Source organism: Antrostomus carolinensis, unplaced genomic scaffold (genome assembly GCF_000700745.2).
Source record: "Antrostomus carolinensis isolate BGI_N321 unplaced genomic scaffold, ASM70074v2 scaffold49607, whole genome shotgun sequence".
NCBI lineage: Eukaryota > Metazoa > Chordata > Aves > Caprimulgiformes > Caprimulgidae > Antrostomus > Antrostomus carolinensis.
Window position 1 is genome coordinate 42712 of NW_010326379.1, and position 20539 is coordinate 63250.

General features: G+C 38.4%; 1 protein-coding gene across 1 annotated transcript in view; it reads left to right on the forward strand.

The window, feature by feature from the left end:
* Window positions 1–15324, forward strand: part of ADK (adenosine kinase) — a gene marked incomplete at its 5' end in the record, with an annotated part of 46689 nt that extends 31365 nt beyond the window's left edge. The window contains one exon of the mRNA XM_010171523.1: window positions 15200–15324. Coding sequence (XP_010169825.1) covers window positions 15200–15324 — 125 coding nt within the window. The remainder of the gene's footprint in view (window positions 1–15199) is intronic.
* Window positions 15325–20539: the final 5215 nt, after the last annotated feature.

Genomic DNA, 20539 nt, shown 5'->3' on the forward strand with positions numbered 1-20539 from the left:
TTAGGTGGTATTCTCAGTTTGTCAGATTTTAGGCATTTTGAAATCAGGACTTCTTTTTTTTAATAATCCTACTTTTGTTCTTTCCTAGTTTAGCTGCAGGAAGACTATTGCAACTAAATAATTAGGCTTTAAGAACTTCCTGGTCTCTCATAACCCTTCCTCTTTAAATTATATCCCTTTCCTTGGTACTGCTATAGCTGCTGTTTTTCTGTAGAAGGGCTAAAATGTTGACTTGAGTAGTTATTCAGAACATAAAATCTTAGAATCAGAGAGTTGTGCAGGTTGGAAAAGACCTCTGAGATCATCATGTCCAACCATTAACCTAACACTGCCAAGTCCACCACTACACCATGTCCCTAAGCACCACATCTACACGTCTTTTAAATGCCTCCAGGAATGGTGACTCCACCACTTCCCTGGGCAGCCTGTTCCAATGCTTCATAATCCTTTTGGTGAAGAAATTTTTCCTGATATCCAATCTAAACCTCCCCTGGCACAACTTGAGGGTATTTATTCTTGTCCTATTGCTTGTGACTTGGGAGAAGAGACCAGTGCTGACCTTGCTGCAACCTCCTTTCAGGTAGTTGTAGAGAGTGATAAGGTCCCCCCTGAGCCTCCTCCAAACTAAACAACCCCAGTTCCCTCAGCTGCTCCTCATAAGACTTGTGCTCCAGACAGACCTTTCACCAGCTTCAATGCCCTTCTCTAGACACACTCCAGCACCTCAAAGTTTTTCTTGTAGTGAGGGGCCCAAAACTGAACACAGTACTTGAGGTGCGGCCTCACCAGTGCAGAGTACAGGGGGACAATCACTTCCCTAGTCCTGAATGGAAAGCCTGATATAAGCCACCTCAGATTCTATTCCAAACTGCTACCTTCCACCAGCAGTGTAAGGAGTTTGGGCACATCCTGTCAGGCTGGTCTTGAATCAGTTGTGAGATTCCTTTCTCCAAGGGGAAAAATGATGTGTAAAATGCCAAACCCAATTGGAAAGAAAATAGGTCTTCTAAAAGATTAATTCTCCTTTGTTGTTCTTTTGAGACAACGTGTCTGGATACAGAAAGCTTCAGTATATTTGGGGTGATCTTCACAAAGATCATGCATCACTGTTTATGGACATATATTGTCTTCCTCAGTTCTCCCACAAATAGCACTGAGGCATCAGATGCTTTTTGTACAGAGCACAAGCGCAGTGCAGTCCAGTGGTAGCGCTGTACAGTTCTCCCTCGTTACCAGGGAAAGAAAGGACCACAGCTGTTTTTCCCTCTGTAGTGGAAGTTGGCTGAGCAGTTGCACATCTGTCTGAAATCTCATTGTGGTGAGACGCTTACCTGAGTATTGGTATGTGAGCTTAGGTTCTTGTTGCACCATATTTCTGTCTGCTATGACTCACAAAGCAACATGAGCTTTGGAATATCCATGGTTCTTCCATTAGCTTCTGAGATACGTTAGTTCTCCTCTGTCACTCCATAAATAATAAATTGTTCATTTATTCTCCTCAGAGAACAGATTTTCCTGATTTTAGTCCAGATGGGAGATTTGGGAGTCATAACAGTCTAGATACACAGCTGATTCTAGTCTTACATACTGTGGTCTCCTTCTTCATGGAGTCATTTCATTTTCCTTCCCATATGTAGGAAATAGGATACTGAACTGGATAGGCTTTGATTTGGTCTGTGTTTCATTTGGGGGAAATGTCTGTATTTTATCTATATCACAGTTTTCATGTGTTTTCAAAGTACATATTTGCAACAGGAAAAGTTATTTATTGTCTCCTTACCAGAAAGCCCTATGCAGTAACGTTGATAGTACTACTCAACATATGTATCTTCTGTTGGTTCTAGCATTGAGCCAGATGCAGTGCTATTGTCCTCACAGAGTTTTTATGATGAGAAGGTTATATTCTCTTCAGTGTTTTTCTAGTTTCTTTCTTTGATTGAAGTTTTTATCAAGTTGTTACCACCTAGGCAACAGTACATATAATATTTTGATTTTAGTCCTTGTAGTAAAATGTTTCAAAATTCAACCCTTAACTCAAAAATGCACTTAGTGTTACTGTATATCCTCCTAGAAACATAGTTCCTTTATTCATACAGCAGAGAACAAGAGTCCCATGGCAAAGCTTCCCATACTTCTCTGGGACTGGTATATTAAATGACTGAACAGTGGTTTTGTTGGAACAAATGTCTTGGCTGAGAGGGGAATGTGGGATATAATGAGAACTAACCCCATCAAGCAGGATTTATTTTACATTAGGAGGTCAGGTTTGTTCGACTCTATCATATTTTGAAAGGTCTTTCATGGAGGCACTTTCTTCCAGAGGTATAACTCACAGATTGTAAGGAAATGCCTTCTCGATAATTATGCCAACTTGGCAATCACTCATCGTGTCTTTCTCCATGTGAAAGTGGAAAATAAGAAATCTGTTGGCTTTTTTTTTTTTAGAATCTATCTAACTACTGAAGTAGTGAAAAATTTTAAAGACACAAAGTTTCTGGGCACTTGTAACTCTGTGAGCTGATTCTTAAGTTCAGCATTTCTGAACATGAAGTCGCTGGCCTCCAAGGAGAACTAGCTCACTCCAGCAGCGAGCAACAAGAAATAAACTGCATTCTTCAGTTGAAATGTGTTTTTATTAAGTTGGCACCAGGAATATTTCTGAATTTCTTGCCTCTTACTGCAGGCATCAAGTCATCTGCCACTCAGGTTCGTGCAATGCATGAATGAGAAACTAGGTTTTTAATTGCTGTAGGTATCTTTATGCTAAAAACACTTTTCTAAACAATATTAACAGAGTTCTGCCTTTATTGCTTTCCAGCAACACTTCTACCTTTTAGAAGTCCAAGCAACAATTATTTACTTTGTAACATCTTGGCATATCTTGCGGATTTCAGGGAGACCACAGATTTTCAGTTAAAAATCCCTGAGTACTCATAAATTAAGGTTGCAATTCCATCTTCAGGGTCTGATGACACTGACAAGTCACTTGAGCTTTGCTGACATGGCTTATGTCACAAGAGTCCTCTTAATGGAATTACAGTCTTCATGTGTAGAGTTTGGGGAACATTCTATTACACGTTAAATTAACATTCATTTATTACTAGTCATCCCCAGTTTGAACCTTTGCAATAATAATAATCAAAGCATATTTAATGGCAATAAATAGATTGGAATATGGACAGTTTTACCATCTGATGCTTTCCTTTATGCCATCCTGCTCTTTTTAGCCAGAGCATGTCTGCCTTCTGTTTGGACTCCCCTTTGTCATTGCCACCGTAACTAATGAAAACAATAAGCATCTTTTCTGATAGTTACTACCATTGTTCCCTGCAAAATCTCTCCCCTAGAATCTGTCTGCTCAGTAGAACTGGGTAGAAAGTTCATTATAAGCTAATAGGAGAAGGTGTAAAATCAATGTTTCTTCAGGTTCTGTCAATATAAATATATTGACTTAGTAATCTATTATGATTTAGCCATATAGTGCATGAAAGGTACTAGAGTATGAAATGTAACCACAAATCATTTTAAAGTAGCATGATGAAGTTGTGACAGAACAATCACAGCAGGTGTGTATTACTTATCACCATGCTATAAAGATGTTATACCATTCCCAAGGAAAAGAAATCCCAAGATAGAAGGAGCTCATCATTAAACATTGTGCGGTGCCAAATACGAGCTGATAGCAATTTGCCTCTGTCGGTATCAAAGCTGAGGTCAACGACTCAAACCACCTGTCAATTTAAAAAATCACATTGGCAGCTTTCATGCACAGAGGACTCCCATAAAGCTGCTAGCTATAGTTTGAAAGCTACATTCAGAATTTTTGTGGTGCACATGCTTACAGAATAAGTGGTTCTCTCTCTCTCTCTTTCTTTCTCTCTCTCAAACTAGCGTGGATCTTATGAGATGGCCCAACTCCTGTCTCATCTATCAGACAACGACTCTGATAGAAGACAGGGACAGCAACAAAAGAGGAATTGTCATCTTTTATACCTGCCCTTGTGTGTGTGCGCCTCATGGCATCCTCCTTATATTTTCTTTAGACACCACAGGGCTTAGTGGAGATGCTTCCCTTCTTTTGTTTTTGTTTCTGTTGCCAAGCTGGCTCAATAAAGCCATTCCATCATCTCTAGTATAGAGGTTAATTCTAAACATTGTTTTTCCATCTTAATGTAAATGCCTCTACAAATGAGATAAAGACCTCAGACTCCTAAGAGTTTGCCTAAAGGTCATCCCATTGTTCAAATTTTAGTGTGTTTTCATGAGGTGAATGCAAATGATGTTCTATAGAGTGACATTCAGCTTTGATTTCAGACCTAAGTAATATTTGGTATACTTTTGCATTATTGAAATATTAAAATATTATCCTTAATATGAAACATTCTTTGAATATATTATACGTATATGTGTGTTTATAAAAACACAGCACAAGAAATATAAATATAGGTTTGCAAAGAACCCAAAGCACACAGAATAATTGCTCACTTTTACTCCTCTACAATGAAAAGTTTGATTCAGAAACTTTTTCTAAAAAAAGGTCTGGTTCTGTTTTCTGAACTCACTAGTATAACTTTGGAACACCTTGACTGAAGCCAGTGGATTTAAACAAGTATACTATTGATAAAAACGGAAACATAATTTAATTCATTATAATAATTGTTATACTGTTGTTCTGCAGAATCTGTCATTTCAGGAAGGAATCCAAGAACTTTTAAAATAAAAAATCATCTCTAAGTGGGATTTGACATTATCTGAGTTAGTCCTGCTGTAAGCCAGGGGCTGGAGCAAGTGATCTCCAGAGGTCCCTTCCAACCTAAATTGTGCTGTGGTCCTGTGAGTTCTAATCCTATAGCAATTAGGTTCTCAGTGCCATTTCCTGCTGCTCTGAAAATCCAGACTCAGTCATCTTCAGAGGGCAGTGTTGGTGGCTAAAGAGAAGAAGCTGACTGAATTAAAAAATGGAGCTTATACAATGGGATTTCCATCTTCTCACAATAAATCTGATAATAGGGCAAAGACAGACTGTATTCATGACTTTGTCTGTTAAGTCCTTTATGTATTTCTTGTGAAGAAACTGTGGACAGAGGCACGTGCACGTGTGAGAAATGAAATAAGTTCTTATGGATAGTTGCTATGTGGCTATAGCAGGAGTGCTAAACATGCCAAAAAGATCTGATAATGCCTTCAGCAGAGACAGGTGATTTGAATGGTTTGTCAGAATACTAAATTATGAGTCATCTTGTGACTATATTAAAAAGAAAGTTCCTTAATGGCTTTCTAGGGCTCTTTAAGATTGTGGAAGAACCTCTTTTCACTAAAAGCATCGCAGAGAAATTTAGTATTCTTCTCAGTTTTTGTATTTTCATCTCTGTATGAATCTCTGTTGCAAGAGCTGCCCTCCCTCCAGTACTCGCCACCTCTAAAACATTCTAGGTGTGTTGAAACAGGAATTCAAGGAACCAGGAACAGTTCTTTACTGAACAACAGGAGTGTGATATCAAAAGCTACATAATCCACTTACAGTGGTCTTTAATTTGTATAAGGTTTTTATACTTGTTTAAGATGCCTTGGGAAGTTGTCATCATTTTTTAATCACATTTGATAGAGAGAAATACAACAGATAAAATATCACTGCTGTGAAGTACTGTCTTCTGATAACAGCAGAGCTCTGAGATGCAATTTTATTTGCCAGGTGGGAGTGAGGGGTATTTTTTTGGTGGTATCAATTAAATATGTATGTGCATGTAACTTGTTATGGCTGATTTTTGCTACAAAATTTATCTTCACGAGTGAAGAGACAAGGGGATGCTACTTTGAATTGTTCTGTCTTTCTTTGAAGTAAAGATAAATATTGTAACAGAATTCAGCCCTCTCTCAGTCTTCATTTATACAACATGGGTGGCTAATTGCCTCTGAGCAATCCTGTTGTTACTGTGATCATGGCTGATGAGATATGAAGCTTTGAAATAAAAATACCTTCTTAATGTCATCAGTATTTTGACTGACAGCCCGTTTTGCCCATCTTTAATACTCCTGTTTTATAAACAGCATACATGAGTATAGTAGCTGAGCTGCAAATAGGGCATCAATCTGTGCTGGCCAGGTGGTAACTTGTCAACATGTTCATGACTTACCACCCCTGTGTTCTGATGGCATTTGTAACTCTCTCAGATAAACATCACATGTAAACCTAGGCTATTAAATGGCCACGTTATCTCTGTAAATGACCTTCTACAAACTAGAAAATGAGAAGATTATATGTTCCTACTTGATTTTCCTCAGTATCAGCTAGAGGCACATCATTACTCTGATCAATAATGTAGCTAGTCACTAGTAATTTCAACATTACTACTGGTACAATTTAGAAATTTGACACAGTTTTAATTGCAGCTACTTAAACAAAAACATAAAAATAGGTACCACTCAGGAAAAACATGGAATATTCCTCTTTTCTTTTTAATTCTCTACTCACTTTTTACCAATTTCCATTCAAAATTATTTATTGGGAAATAATACACTTTCCTGTGCAACTTGTTGTAGGGAACCTGCTTTAGCAGGGGGGTTGGACTAGGTGATCTTCTGAGGTCCCTTCCAGTCCCTGCGATTCTGTGATTCTGGCATTATACTTAAAACTGGTAGCAAGTGTTGTCCAAGTATAATTTAGTTGTGACCCAGTATGGTTTAATTGTTTTAATTGCTACCCTTCTCTTGGTTTCTAACAGTTAATCTTAACTTCATCACATATCTCTTTTTTATCAAAATATAGTAACTTAAATACAGTAATTCACATTTTCACTTATACAATTTAAAGGCAGTCCCAAAAAATGCAGAGTAGAATTAATGTAAGGCAAAACATTAGTATACTTGCTGACATTTTTTAAATAACATGTAGAAGAGATCCATTTAAAAGGATCAGTGTATGGAATTAAAAACCCTCAAAAGTTTCCAATTAGACTGAAGCAGGACCTGATCCTTCTAGCCACTGTGTCTCTTCTCCTGTCGGTGACACCATCAGTGTTAAGGGAGCCTCAGTACACAGCAAGAGGATTAATATTTTGCAGAGTTGGGTTTTAAAAGGCCTAATTTACCTCACCATAAATTCAGTGACATTCTGGACGAGCTTCGTGAGAAATAAACATCAAAGAGGTTGTGTACATTTTAAAAAACAAACCTACTGTGTTAAAAATAGGTTTTTCAAAACCAATTATAAAGTTCCAATTCTTGCTGTAATAGCTATGGGACAATTACAAATTGACTTAACGCCTCAAAGCAAATCATCACCGTTTAAAATACTTTGTCATGCCTACTATCCCTATCCTCATAACATTTCATTTTACGTTAATGTGTCATGTGTTAGAAAATCATGTAATGATAAAGAAAATGTTCATGTGGAAGGTTAGAAATTACTTTAATGAGTTATTATTACCTTGCTCACAGACTGTTGATAATATTTTTGTGTTATTTTAATGTATTCTGAATAGAGACAGAGGCACTAGTCAGATTGGATCATCAAGAACATTCCCCTGGGAATCAGGGCAGGATAGAGTCCCCTAAGAAACAATGTGTCAGATTAAGCTGATGCTGTATTTGCAGGAGATGCAACAACACACAAGGAAATACAAAAATACACTGAAATATATTATCTATTTCACATCCAATATGACTTGGCGTGGTGCTATGGAGACTCAAAACAATGACCATAAAGGTACTTTGCAGGCTGTGGTCTTAGCTAGCAGGATCCTCACTGACTTGCAGCTGCCTCTATTGTATAATAGGTTGGTAACATCTCCCATAATTTATCCACTTCTTTCACACTGAAATGGGCTCATACTTGAAGTTGGAAGATAGCAAGGTTGCAATAAAAAAGCAATAAAAGAAAAAACATGGTCCCAGTTGAAAGCAGTGGTAGTAGCAGTGCTTGTAGTTTGTTTTGACAGTGATCTCTGACTCTACTTAAAGGGACATTACTGTTATTGGTGATCAGTAAATGATTAATATCAATACAGGACTGTAACAGATATTTAAAGAGGCAAAAGATAGGGTAGGCTATTTCAGCCCACAAAAGTCAAGAAATTCCTAAGTGTCTAACTACCACATTCCCACTGCAGTTGCTTTTTGATTCTCTTTGGATACTGCTGGCTTGATTGTGTGGAAGTATACCTGCAAATAAAACCTTACTCTATAGAGTTATAACCACCATTCCTACTTGCACAAAGGCATCAAAGAAACAAGACTACTCATTTTCCTTAGAGAGGGTCTGTGATGGGCCCAGGTATCTATACCGGCCTTGGGAAGTATGACGATACCTTATCCTATAAGCTGCCTATATCCTATATCCTATGTCCTATATCCTATATCCTATAAGTGAGCTGGCCCAGGAGGTCCAAACAGTGGTAATCATATATGCATTGCAATAAAATTATTGAGCTATGAGTAACTGATTCCTAATGGAATAACAGGGATGTAGCGGAGTTTTATTTATATTTTTTTTTATTGACACATTTTTGCAGGAAACTTTCATTAACATTTTCCACATATAATGGTTTTAAAGCATTAGAATCTGAACTCTTTTTTGCTTTGTGTATTCAACACCTCCTCTCCATTCCAGGAAAAGGCTGCTAAGCTGAAAAAAATCCACTCCTTTCACTTATTCATAGTTGTCTAGTAAATGCAAAGTTGTATTGTTTGCATGTGTCCATAAATGACTGAATAACCTCATACTATGGAAGACGTACACCCATCTGAATGATCCTTCCAGAAATTCAATGCACTCAAAATGTGTCCATAAATATAAAGAAAACAAGAGGGATCGGGACAACAATACCAATATTAACTGCTTTTCTTGAAAACATGCTTGTTTTAGTATTCATGCTGTTGATTAGAAAATAAGAAGTTTGTGTAAGAGGGTTGCCCATAGCCAGTGAAGTGCATTTAGCACCCGACCATTTTATAAATAAAGTAAATATAGACTTCCAAAACATTTTATTTGTGATCTCATGGTTTTGTCATTCTCTGGAAGTAAAAATATTGACATTTACCAGGCTGTTTGTTCCAGCTTTCTGATCTCCTGCAGTTTATTTTTATAACAACCTTATCGATGAGCCTCTTACTCAGCTCTCTAGGTTTAACTGAGTTGAGTCGATTTGTTACCACAGCTTCAAGTAGCTGTTACAGAACAAGCGAGACATCCTAATAAAGCTGTAAACGTGTTTACTCAAACATGGTATTGATTTTACTTGGAGAGGGAGAAGCTAGTGCTTAGCATGGTGTCAGGGAGGATGAATTTAACTGCAGTTTTTCATTGTCATCTGTCATGGTTGTGAAACACTAAGTGAAGCCACAAGAGGATAATTAGAATTGCCAGAAATTTAGCCCCTAAAATCATTTAACCACTTGAGATTTTTGTAGTTTAATTAGTTTTTATTAAAACTTTCCTCCAGTGGTATAGTCAGGAAGGCTTTTTTAATGTCCTTTTCAGTGAGAGTGAGATTTCAAGGTTGGGACTTGTTAGATATACATCTTAAATGACTGTTTTCCTGGAAGGGTTGGTAACCTTTTTTCTCTCACTTGTAATTAGCCTGGCACTACAGTTCTGTAGAAGCACAGAGCCATTTAATTTTAAAAGAAAGACACTTGTTCATACACATATACATTTGTAGTTAATAACATATATGTGCATTTGTGGAATAACTCTTACATTATATTTTGAGAGATAAAGTGCTAAGGTGTGTCAAGGTTGAAAGAAGTGGAGTATATTTGAAAATGCTTACATTTAATTTGTCTTACATACTGTACGTCTAAAGTGTCAGACCACAGTGCCAAAATACATGAAAACAGAAGCCAAATCCCACTCCTGATCAAAAACATTTCCATTTAGAATAGCCAACATTCGGTTTGATAGCAATGGGCAGGGCCTCTGGCTTACCACAGTTCTTGGCTGTAATATCCACCATCTGCCACAAAATTAAAAAAGGAGAAACCTCAGCATGTTGACGTACAGTCGTTCAGTGACTATATTGCAGAATCATCTGATGCCAACATCTTTTACAAAATCTAGGTTGGCTGGTTGGCTCTTGGCACCAGTGTCACTAACCACCTGATTACAACTGACCAGACTCGTGCTACCACAACATTAACCCACTCCAACAGCATTAAAAGACATCAAAAAAAGCCTCAGTTGTATCAGCTACAAAGCTTTAAATTGCTACGGTAATGTTTCTTGAAAACTGCATCTTCCCACACTGCTGGCCTGGGAAGCTAGCGGGATCACATAAAAATAGATGCGTGTTTGAGCAACTGTGATAAATGCTGTATACGAACGAGAGTGTGAAAAGGTGCTTGCAACTGTCCCCCATGGTGGAATAACACCATTTTAAAAAGGCAGTTCACAAATTAAGCTGTAGAAGCTTTAAATATAAAAAAGAGGAGGCAGCTCGGCTGTTAGTGATCATTTCTGTGGCTGGGACAATTTTGCTGGTGAATGGCCTGGCTAGCATGGATTGTATTAGGTGCTTCAAGGTTCAGGTGGAAGAGGAGGATTGTCTGGGAACATCACATAGCAAAAAAGGTTTTGAGGGGCTCTGACTCAGGGTCACCTTGTAATTGTTTATGATTAATGCATTTGATAATTGCTTTTTTTCCTGCTTTTCTCTCTTGCATTTAAAAAAAAAATACATTAATTTTGCCTTGGGCATTTTATAAAGGTTGGAAGTGTGAGAGAAACTGCAGAAAGATGAGTAGTGGGGGAGCTGGGTGTCGGAGGCTATAAACGGATTTCCAGCCAGCATTAGTAATTAACAGTCATTAAAATTAATTGTCAAGTGTACAATTTGAAATTAAACATTTGGCTTCAATATGAGCTGTTTTTAAGTGTTGTTAAACCATTACTGAAGCAGACTAGAACTGTTTTAAAATCTCTGCTATCAGACTCCCACATTCCTGTCCAACTGCCCTAGCGCTAGGCATTCATTCAGAATTACCACTGATAATTTGGAAACAAAACTTTCAAAGAAATTGCTGATTTCAGTGAAATTGCCTCTGAAATATCTGTTTTGCTGGCCACAAGAAAATGAACTTGATTCTCCTTTAATGGTTTTTGAGTGCTACTCAGCTCTTAGAAGTAACAAAGTAAAGACAACACCTTTTGTGTCAGTCAGTGCCCTGTCTTGCTATGATTTTCAGACTTATATTGACATCCCCAGAGAGCTTTGAGCTGGTTTCAGTGAGGGCCTTGGTTTGGGTCTGGACTTTGAGGCTCAAGCACCACTTCTGGCACTTTTCATTTGGTGGTGAACACAAAAAGGAGTAAAGTAACGTGACTTTTCCGTCCCTCATTCTATTTGCAGACCTAGAAATTATAAACATTGTCTTTGAGCATATGTAGTAAGGAAGCTGGAGATAATGAAGATTAACTCAATTATTTTACATGCTTTTCAGAGCAAAGTGATTTCAGAGACGCTTTTTTCTACTGAGCAGAAAAGAAATAATTACGGGCCAAAAATAGCTATTGGTGTATTATAATCACTTCTGTCACCTGGGAATGCAAATACATTTTGTACCACTCTAAGGTTTAAAGCAACTTTTGAAGCAAAGTTGTCTTTGCTTTCTAGGAAGATGCTGAATAAGTGGGATGAATTGGTCGCAGTTCCAGATAAGTTCTTATTGTGACTAGGTACAAGGTGGTTACTTGGATGTCCAGGCTTGTGAGGGACAAAAGGCATTCCAGTCTACTCTGAAAGCTTACCGAGATGGCAAATTATAGGAAGGTGACTTACTAGACATCCTGCAACTGCCATTTTTCTTACTCAGTAAATGATAAACAATTTGGATGTCAGGGCAGGAGGCAGACAAGCGGGAAAGGCTTGAGTTTGGTTCTTGCCTCTGGGTTCTAGTGTGAAGAGAGTGGTACACAGTGTGTGTAACATCAGCCACAGCTTCAGCAGTGTAGAAATGCTAGTTCAGAATTGTTGCAATTAGAAGATGGTAGACAATATTGCCTGAAGTTGTTTTGGTAAAATATTTGAAGTGAAATTGTCTTGTCTAGCCAAAATATACTATTGCTTTCTGCACTCCGTTCCAGTGATAGCTGGGAACTGGTTCAGGCCATGGCAGAAGTTAAAATAGTTGCTGAGCTACTTTAGTATGTGCTCGGATGATCTAGTTCTGTGATCCCAGGCCCATGATACAGGACCAGAGTTCAATCCTGCCCTTTCTGTCTATGAAATTGTAGGAGGAATGTGAAGTAAGTCTGAAGCCATGTTCACTTATCTTCTTGCATTTCCAGTCATGGCACCTTAAAGAGATTACAACCTTCAACTGCTTATCATTTTCCATCCATCACCCTGCTCGCTGGTAGAGCTGTTTGAGTACTCACTAACCTACTTCAGTTTAAGTCAGCTGGGTTAGCGAAGATCTCCTATCAACAGCTTACTGTTTAAACTAATATGGCTCATTTTGACAGAGTATCAGGTTATACAAGCAGCAAAGAAGGATAGTGAAAAACAGATGGGGCGGTAACTTCTTCAGCTGGAACTCGAAGATCTGAATCCATGCCTTGAGAGTGTGACTCATGGGGTTTGCATCACAGTACCTTATACAGTGGAGGAGGCAAACCGTTCTGACCATATTGCTTTTTACTGCATTAACTAAAAAGAACATTCTGCAGCTAAGGCAGCCAACCTGAAAGAGCTCTTTGTTTCTCTGCTCAAACAACAGTGCTTTCTGGTGTTCCCTCAGGGTCTGCTTTGCCAACTGCCTAGTCATAGTATGTGATGTTGTTTTGTATTTGTGATATGTGTGTTTGTATTGTCATTCTGTGTCAGATACTGCTATTTCTATTTCATCTATGAAACACATACCTTTTAAGAGAAACTCAACAGACAAGAGAATGGTTTGAGGGCAAACTCCCCAGTGCAGTTTCTACATCTCTCATATATGACAGCTGTACTTAATGTCATTTCTCTGCCACTCTGAAATCACAGAGATCTCTCATTTATATCCCCAATTAGAGCAGGATGTTTTTTCACCTGATTCTGCTTTCACTTAGATCAGAATAAATAAGAAGTAGCTTCACTGAAGACAAAAGATACTAGCTTGAAATTACAGTGAGCCTGGGAGGTGGTGACAGTCTCGGTCTAGTTGGTATTGAGAAATAATTTCTGGTTTATGGTCCTTTGCTCCTTAGATTTTCTCATCTTCACATATGTTTGATGCCTTGATCATAAACATGGAGGACAGTTGTTCTTTCCTGTATAGCCCCCTCTCTAAATTCATGCTCTGCACAAAACCTAGCCTCATGTTTGCCTTTGGAGATCAGCCCAGTGCACCTTCAATATTTACTGAGTCAGAAATGGACTGTCTTAACAGCCTCGTTTTACATACGGTTACAACTTGCTCTCAAGTTTTAACCACCCAGAAGCACACTGGCAAGCTCCTGCCTCCCAGGCAGTTTCAATTTAATGATTGACATTCTCCACGTATCCAAGAAAGTTTCTCCTAAGAATGCATTTTAATTTAATGGAGAGCAGACCATTTTCATCTCGTTATTGAGAAATGGTCTCATTTCTGCCAGGCATGCTGTTTGAATTTCTCAACTGTTACCCAACTATTACCACTGGACCATCCTGCCACAGTTGTGTTGTCTGTCATCCCCTGACTGCCATCAGTGATAGCACTCGGCACAATTTCTTCCTCTTTCAGATTCTCATCCTTGTATATTGAAAACTCCTGTCTTCTCTACTTGTGCTTATGAACTGAACTTTTGTTGGTGAAGCAGTCATTTTTTCCCAGCTGGTGTCAGTCAGTAGCTGTGAAATTCCAGCTAATACGTAGTTCTCTAAAAAAGTATTGATGTCAGAAACTTAACAGTTTTCTCCTAGTTGTCAATTAAAATGCCTACTTTTTATGGCCTTCCTATTCCAATTAAAATATTTGATTTATAGATTTAGTAGTTTCAAACTCTTCTCCCATTCAGTGCAGTTTAGAGAAAACTATACATCAACTAGGCTTCTTTTCACTGTCAGTCATGACCGAGAAGCCAAGATAGATCTTGGTAATTCATGAAAACAGGGTCTTTTGCTCACCAGTATTAGCCTTTGTTAATATAACCTTATTCTTCATGTTTTACATGATTTTTAATCTTCAAGGAGCAGACATGGTTGCATAGGATAAAATATTTTTATCATCTTCTAAAAATATGCTCTACTGTCCCACAAAAGGAAATATTTAGAAAAGGTGCACAGGTTAAATGAGAGCATTGCAATATAATGTAGAGTCTTTGTTCCAGTAGTAACCAAGCTGAATAGAGAAAGTGTATTTGAAAGCAAGCTAGCAAAACACATCATCTTTGAATCAAAATTTGTAATATGTCAGAAATTGATACCTATGAGCTACACAGTACTTATGAGAGATGGTTTCCAGACTAGATTTGTACTGTCAGAGTGTGACACAGGAACTTGAATTGGTGGATGAAAGCTTTAAAAAGAACATGTTTCAGCTTGCTGGAATTCTGATTTTCCTGGGCAAGTCTCACTTTCCTTCTGTGATTGGATGAGGAAGAGAGATACATCTGAAACATATTAAAAACAGGATAAAAGTGAATAAAACATTACATCTAGAATGACAGAGTGGAGTTTTAAATTATCAGATACTAAGTTTACTTTTCACATCTTGAAAACCTCTTCCAAATTTAAAATACGTATTTCACCTCTGCCATAAGTTCTGTCATGCTTTCGATCACAATAGTTTCAGCCAAGACAAAATGTTTCAGAAATGAGGGACTCAATCCATGAAATTCCTGGTGCCACTTGCACTTAACTTTTCCAAGTACTTATGAATCTCCTTTTCAGGACTTTCTGCTTATATTCATTTAAAGAGGTTCTCTGGTTTGCAAAACACTCAGCTCCCAGTGGTTTCTGGTTTTCTAAGCCCTGCACGCTAGTGAGGGTACTAATAAAGGTCAGTTGATAATCTTTAATTTACTTGAAGCTACTAAATGGAGACTTCAGGAAGAAATAACAGCAGCAGCACTCCAGCTCAGCAGGTCATTCAAGCGCAATACTACATTTAAACTAGCCAGGCTACCTGTGTACATACAGTTAGGCCAATATTTCAGTGCTTTGCCCTGGGATAAATTGATACACTCAAAACAACTAATCTAACCGTTTTCTTCCTTCTCTTTCTCTCCTGCTTTATTCCATAGGGTTTCTCTCACAGCTCGTCTATGACCGGCCAGTGACTGAGTGCATCCGGGCTGGACATTACGCAGCCAGCGTAATTATCAAGCGTTCAGGTTGCACCTTCCCAGAGAAGCCTGACTTCCACTGATACTGGTGAAATGGAGGGATCAAGAGTAACTCCCATGTTGCCATGGGATTGCTGCCTAAATTTTCCCACCTTCCCTTTCCTCACTTTCCAATTACCTGCATCAACGCTTCTGTACTTCTGTTCATTGTATTCTAAACAAAATATCTATTTCTATGGTGTTTTCCTTTTCATACCCTTACAATGTCTTAGTAGTCTTAACTTTTGGAAACAGTGCTAAGTAAAGCTTGTTCTTTCATCCATCAAGAAAAAATGTTCTATTTACACAGTTTATAAGGAAGTCCCATGTAAATGACACTGCTGATTAACACCATTAAAATACTTCTGTTGAATTACCTAGTTTGTATCCAGCTGTGGCCAAATCCTACTCAACTTACGTGAAATCAACAGACCTGACTTTATTTGTCACTTAACATAAACCACAAATTGTTCTTTCTATATAGTGGATTCACACTAGTGTAAAGAGCAGTGTAAATATCCCAAGAATTTCTTTACGTATTTTGAGTGTACAAGATCTGGCCATCAAATCCAGCCCAGCTTCCATGAAAGTGAATAGCTATTTAGCCAGTAATTTAAGGACCTGATCCAAAGCTGATGTCACGCATTCAGTCGTCATGCACTGATGCCAGTAGCTCTGGATCTGGCGCTATGTGAGAGCAGGGTCTGGCCACTCTCTGTACGATCACATTCGTCTGTCAGGTGAGTTAGCAGCTAGGTACTTTCAGTGATTTCAGGGCAGATATATGAGTTGGTGATGAACATAAATATACAGATAGAGCCTATCTCCTCCATGTGAGCTTTCTAGAGGCTGTATTTACTTAAGGTACACATAGTGAAAATGAGGTACAGAAATATTTATGCAGGATATATTAACAGGATATGCCAAACGGAATCTCTGAAACGCACATTTTTAAACTTTTAATTTACTTTGGATGATTAAGCAATATGCTGGATTTTGTTTGTATTTACAGTATTCAAAGAGGTGATCTGACACTGCATTCATTACTTTGCTATGTAATTTGATACTGATAAATAAAAAATTGTCATACAGTAACTCCCAGTTTTTTATTGGTATGGGTCTGGCTTTCCTCCATATATCGTACTGAAATGGGAACAGGAAATGGGTGCGTAGCCCACAGTACATGCGAGATCTCAATATTTTATACATGATTATCAGTGTCCAGGTGGGTGTTCAAGGGTAATCTCAGCAGTAAGGAATGGAAGGAACATGGTTTTGGTGTTTGTACCACAGGAGAGATGAAAATTTAATGGCTGGGGTTCATCAAAAAATATTAAGTCAGTGTGGGCTTCGCACTTTACTGCATAGCATGGAACAAGGGACGCACAGCGACTGAATATTGTTATTACAGTTTGTGTATTGCAAAGAGCACAGAGAGAAATCAAGGCTGTGATCCTGATTCCCTTGTTTGGCCCAGTATCCAGTCTGATACATTGGACAGCAGGCTCTGTCATCTTAGAGATCACCTGGTGTGTACTTCACGGTGGTTCAAACCACCCACTTCTGAAAATCTTCACGGGGCCATGGAACTCCGTTGTCACAAGCACAGGTCAATGCATCGTAAGTACGGTATATTCTTCAAGGACTCGGGCTCACAGTTTATATCTGAAAAAAGTTGCATGTACAGGCCTTGTCTATCTGTGAACCTACTCATGAACAGCTTTGTACAAATAAGACTTGTCTGGTTTCTTCATAGTGCTACTCTCGAAAGGGCTTTGGACTTTAAATTTCTCATGTTCTAGCATTGGAGAGAGGAAAAGGAAAGAATACATTGGAGTGAAAATGGAACTGGGAACGAAACTGAAAGAGGCTACAGTGTACATGGTCTTCAGGCTTTATGGATTGATCAGAAGAATGTCATTGGTTTATATCTCATGGTTAATTTTTAATTATTTAACTTGATGTATCCATGCAATATATTTTAATCAAGAAAAGCTGACAGGCTGAGGAAGGATGTGTTTTTAATATACAGTCACATACGCCACACCACACTTACTGCATGAATTTGGCTGTCAGTAAGGAAAAACCCAATAGTCTAGTGGTTAAATTTGCTGTTGCCTTTACTCTGCATCCATGACACTTTCCATTCCTTTTGAAACAACTTTATCAATGTCCTGGCCAGGTAATTATGGGCCATTTAAAACAGAATATAAATATATAAACATTCTTTACTGTACCAATGAAACTACAAGACAGCATAACTACTGTAAAGGAAGGGAGGATATGTAAAGGAAGGTAGTCATAACATAGCGGGGGATTCTTTCTTTCTTTCTCTAGGCTATTCTTTGTTTTCAATTCAGGATGCGAGAGAGTCAAGTCAGAGGTTCTGTTCTGAGCTTTTCCACTGATGTGCTTGTTGAGCTTGGGCTCCTGACATTTGGCTCTGAGTGTCAGCTACAAAGCATAATTTGAAGCCAGTGGGAGCAGCTGAGGAATAAACTACTACCCAATTCATGGAAGGGCATCAGAGTCCGGCCTGCTCTATTTAACCATTCATTATTTCTCCAATATCTGTCAATGGATATTCTTGGATTATATATAGATACTTAGAAATGTATTGCCAAATCATGCCAAGTAATTTCAATTTATTTGTGCTGTCAAGTTGCCTGACGATTTCATTCCAGATTCTTTTGAGGATCTGTATTTTTTTCCTGCTTCTCACTGATGAAGGGCTTTTTTATCTATGTAATGGATAATGGTGCTATCCTTAATATTCTCTCTGACAAATATTCTTCCTCTCTCTTTAGTCCTCTACCAGCTTATTCCACACAGAGGCACATTAGAAAACTGGGCTTGCTGAAAAACGTCATTGAAAGAGTTGTCTGCCAGTGACATGTGCCACTGTCGCAAATCCCAGATGGGATAACTGAAGTGAATCTGTCACTGAGCTTGAGCCATCATTCAAACGCAGAGGTCTTACCTGGGTTACTTTCAGGAAAACAAATATTGGAAATCCATTTCCCACTAGCCACTGGCCAAAGCATATCACCTTCACTCCGATAAAACTTTTCCCTTTTGCTGAAAATAAGACTGCATCTCCTGTGCCCAGCATCTTCCATTTTAGGCTTGTTTTAGAACCACATAAGTGGGTAGCAATGCTGCTGAGATCAACAGGCAAGGAAATAAGCCTGGTTTGTAGAAGGCCACATGCTAAATAGCTGAGATTTAAGAGCTGGGAATCAGGAAATAAAGGTTGTGTCTCCGTTTCTGTGAGTGATCCACTTTGGGCAGATCACTTTCTTTTCTTAACCTCTTTCTCTCTGTAAAGATGATAAGCTCAATTAGATGGTGAACTCAAGATATTAAGGTGGTAAGAATTCAAGTAAGGCAGTATCAGCCACATCTCTGCCTGTACTCATTGCTGGTCTCTTGATTATTTTAATTTTGCCTTTTGGACATGAACTGATTTAAAGCTATTTATTTACCCTTTAAAATAGGGCTAGCTGTTACTACTTGTTTGAGGATTAAGGCAGGGAAGGCAAGTGAGGGGAAAGGAAGGAAAAAAAAGCTTGACTTCTAAAGTGAAGTAAAATATGCTACATGAAAATGACAATAGAAATGCACACTGTTTTAAGATGACAAGTCTGGGAACAATCTTTAATTTAAAGGGTCTTATCCACAGTTTTCATAAAGAAATGTTAATTAAAAGTGTGATGACATGTTTGGGATTTAAAGGAAATCATTCTGCAAAGGATTTATAGCAGTCACAGCTCCAGAGCATTAGGATTACAGATCCTTGTGCTGTTCCTTTTCAGCGATCATGTGATTGGCCTGCTGTTAAATATAGCTCCCATTGAGTGAATTGAGACAGGCATGGGAAAGGTAGGAATAGTTTCCTTTTAACCAGCAGAATTTCAGAGGTGTTGGAGATTATACAATTCATTAGTTTTCACATAAGATCAAAGGGAGAGAGGAAGTCTTAATTTGGGCACCAACTGCTACTGTCTGAAAGTCTTGCAGATTAAATGAGAAGAGAACATGTGCGGTGCTAACTGCTTGTGTTAGAGCATGAGCCTATTGTTTTATATCTCACTAACTCATTGTTCTCTTCCCAGAGATAATTCTCACACTTAAGTCCTTCAGAGATAGTTATGTCTATTGTGAATAGTTCAGCAACCAACTGGCTCAGAGGTTATTGCCTAAGCATCCTCCCCTTGGTCTAATCCCCTGCAAGGTTTTTTTCTGAGCTGTGTTGTTAATCTGAAATGACTGCTAACTGACTCCTGTGTCAAACATTATTCATTATGTGCTTTAAATGCTTCCTGCAGAGGCCAAAATAAATTTTGCTTTTTAAAAGCGGACCACAAGGAGTGCCTATGTAGGATATTTCCTAAAAGATTAGACTCAAAATGGCAGTTAAGATGATGAGGGGAAAAAAACTGTGCTCAAAATAAAGCTTTACAGTTTAACCAGGGACACGCAAAATGCACAAACCTCAGTTACCAGACCCTACTTTTCATATAGAATTGTCTGTAAGCTGTTCCTGTGAGAGGAAACATTCACCCTTGCAGGGTAGGAGAATTACTTTTATAAAGACATGGAATAAGCGACCTTACTAGAAAATAAAGGCCAAATAAACAAATTTCTCAGATGCAGTAATTCTTTTGAGTCCTGTTTTTTTTTTGTTTTTTTTTTTTCCAGGTGTCACTGGTGTTGGCATAAAGCGAGAGGGGCTTTTTGTGTCAATGACACTGACAGGCCTTGCATGCGTAATGACAGTATGGGAAGAGAGACAGACAGATAGATTTGAATAGCAATAAGGTGGGTTTTCTTCCAGTGTGAAAAGAGCATGGGATTCATGTGTACTGAGATGAAGTATAGCCTTGCTGCTCAGTGCAAATATTTAATGCTGTTCTAACTATCCCTTGGTTATTGGAGTGTGACAGTTAATAGCCGTCAGCTGCCAAATCCAGTGAGCAGTTTCGTTCCCTAAAAAGAAAATGAAAAGTTAAAAAATGAAGCCAAGTCAGAGTAGAAACCCACAAATCCTAAATGTGCTATAGCTTAGTAGGCAGATCATCTCCAAAGTTCAGAGCCATGTCGACCTGAGCTGCCTCTCAAATGAGAGAAGGATCGAGTACGTTTGTTTTCTAGTCCTCGTTTTGCCAGATACTCACAGGCAAGCTTTGGCTGGGCTTTCTGCCTCCCCAGGCCCTGTTGCTCCCTAGCAATGATCATAAAGGAGATTGAGTAAAGGCT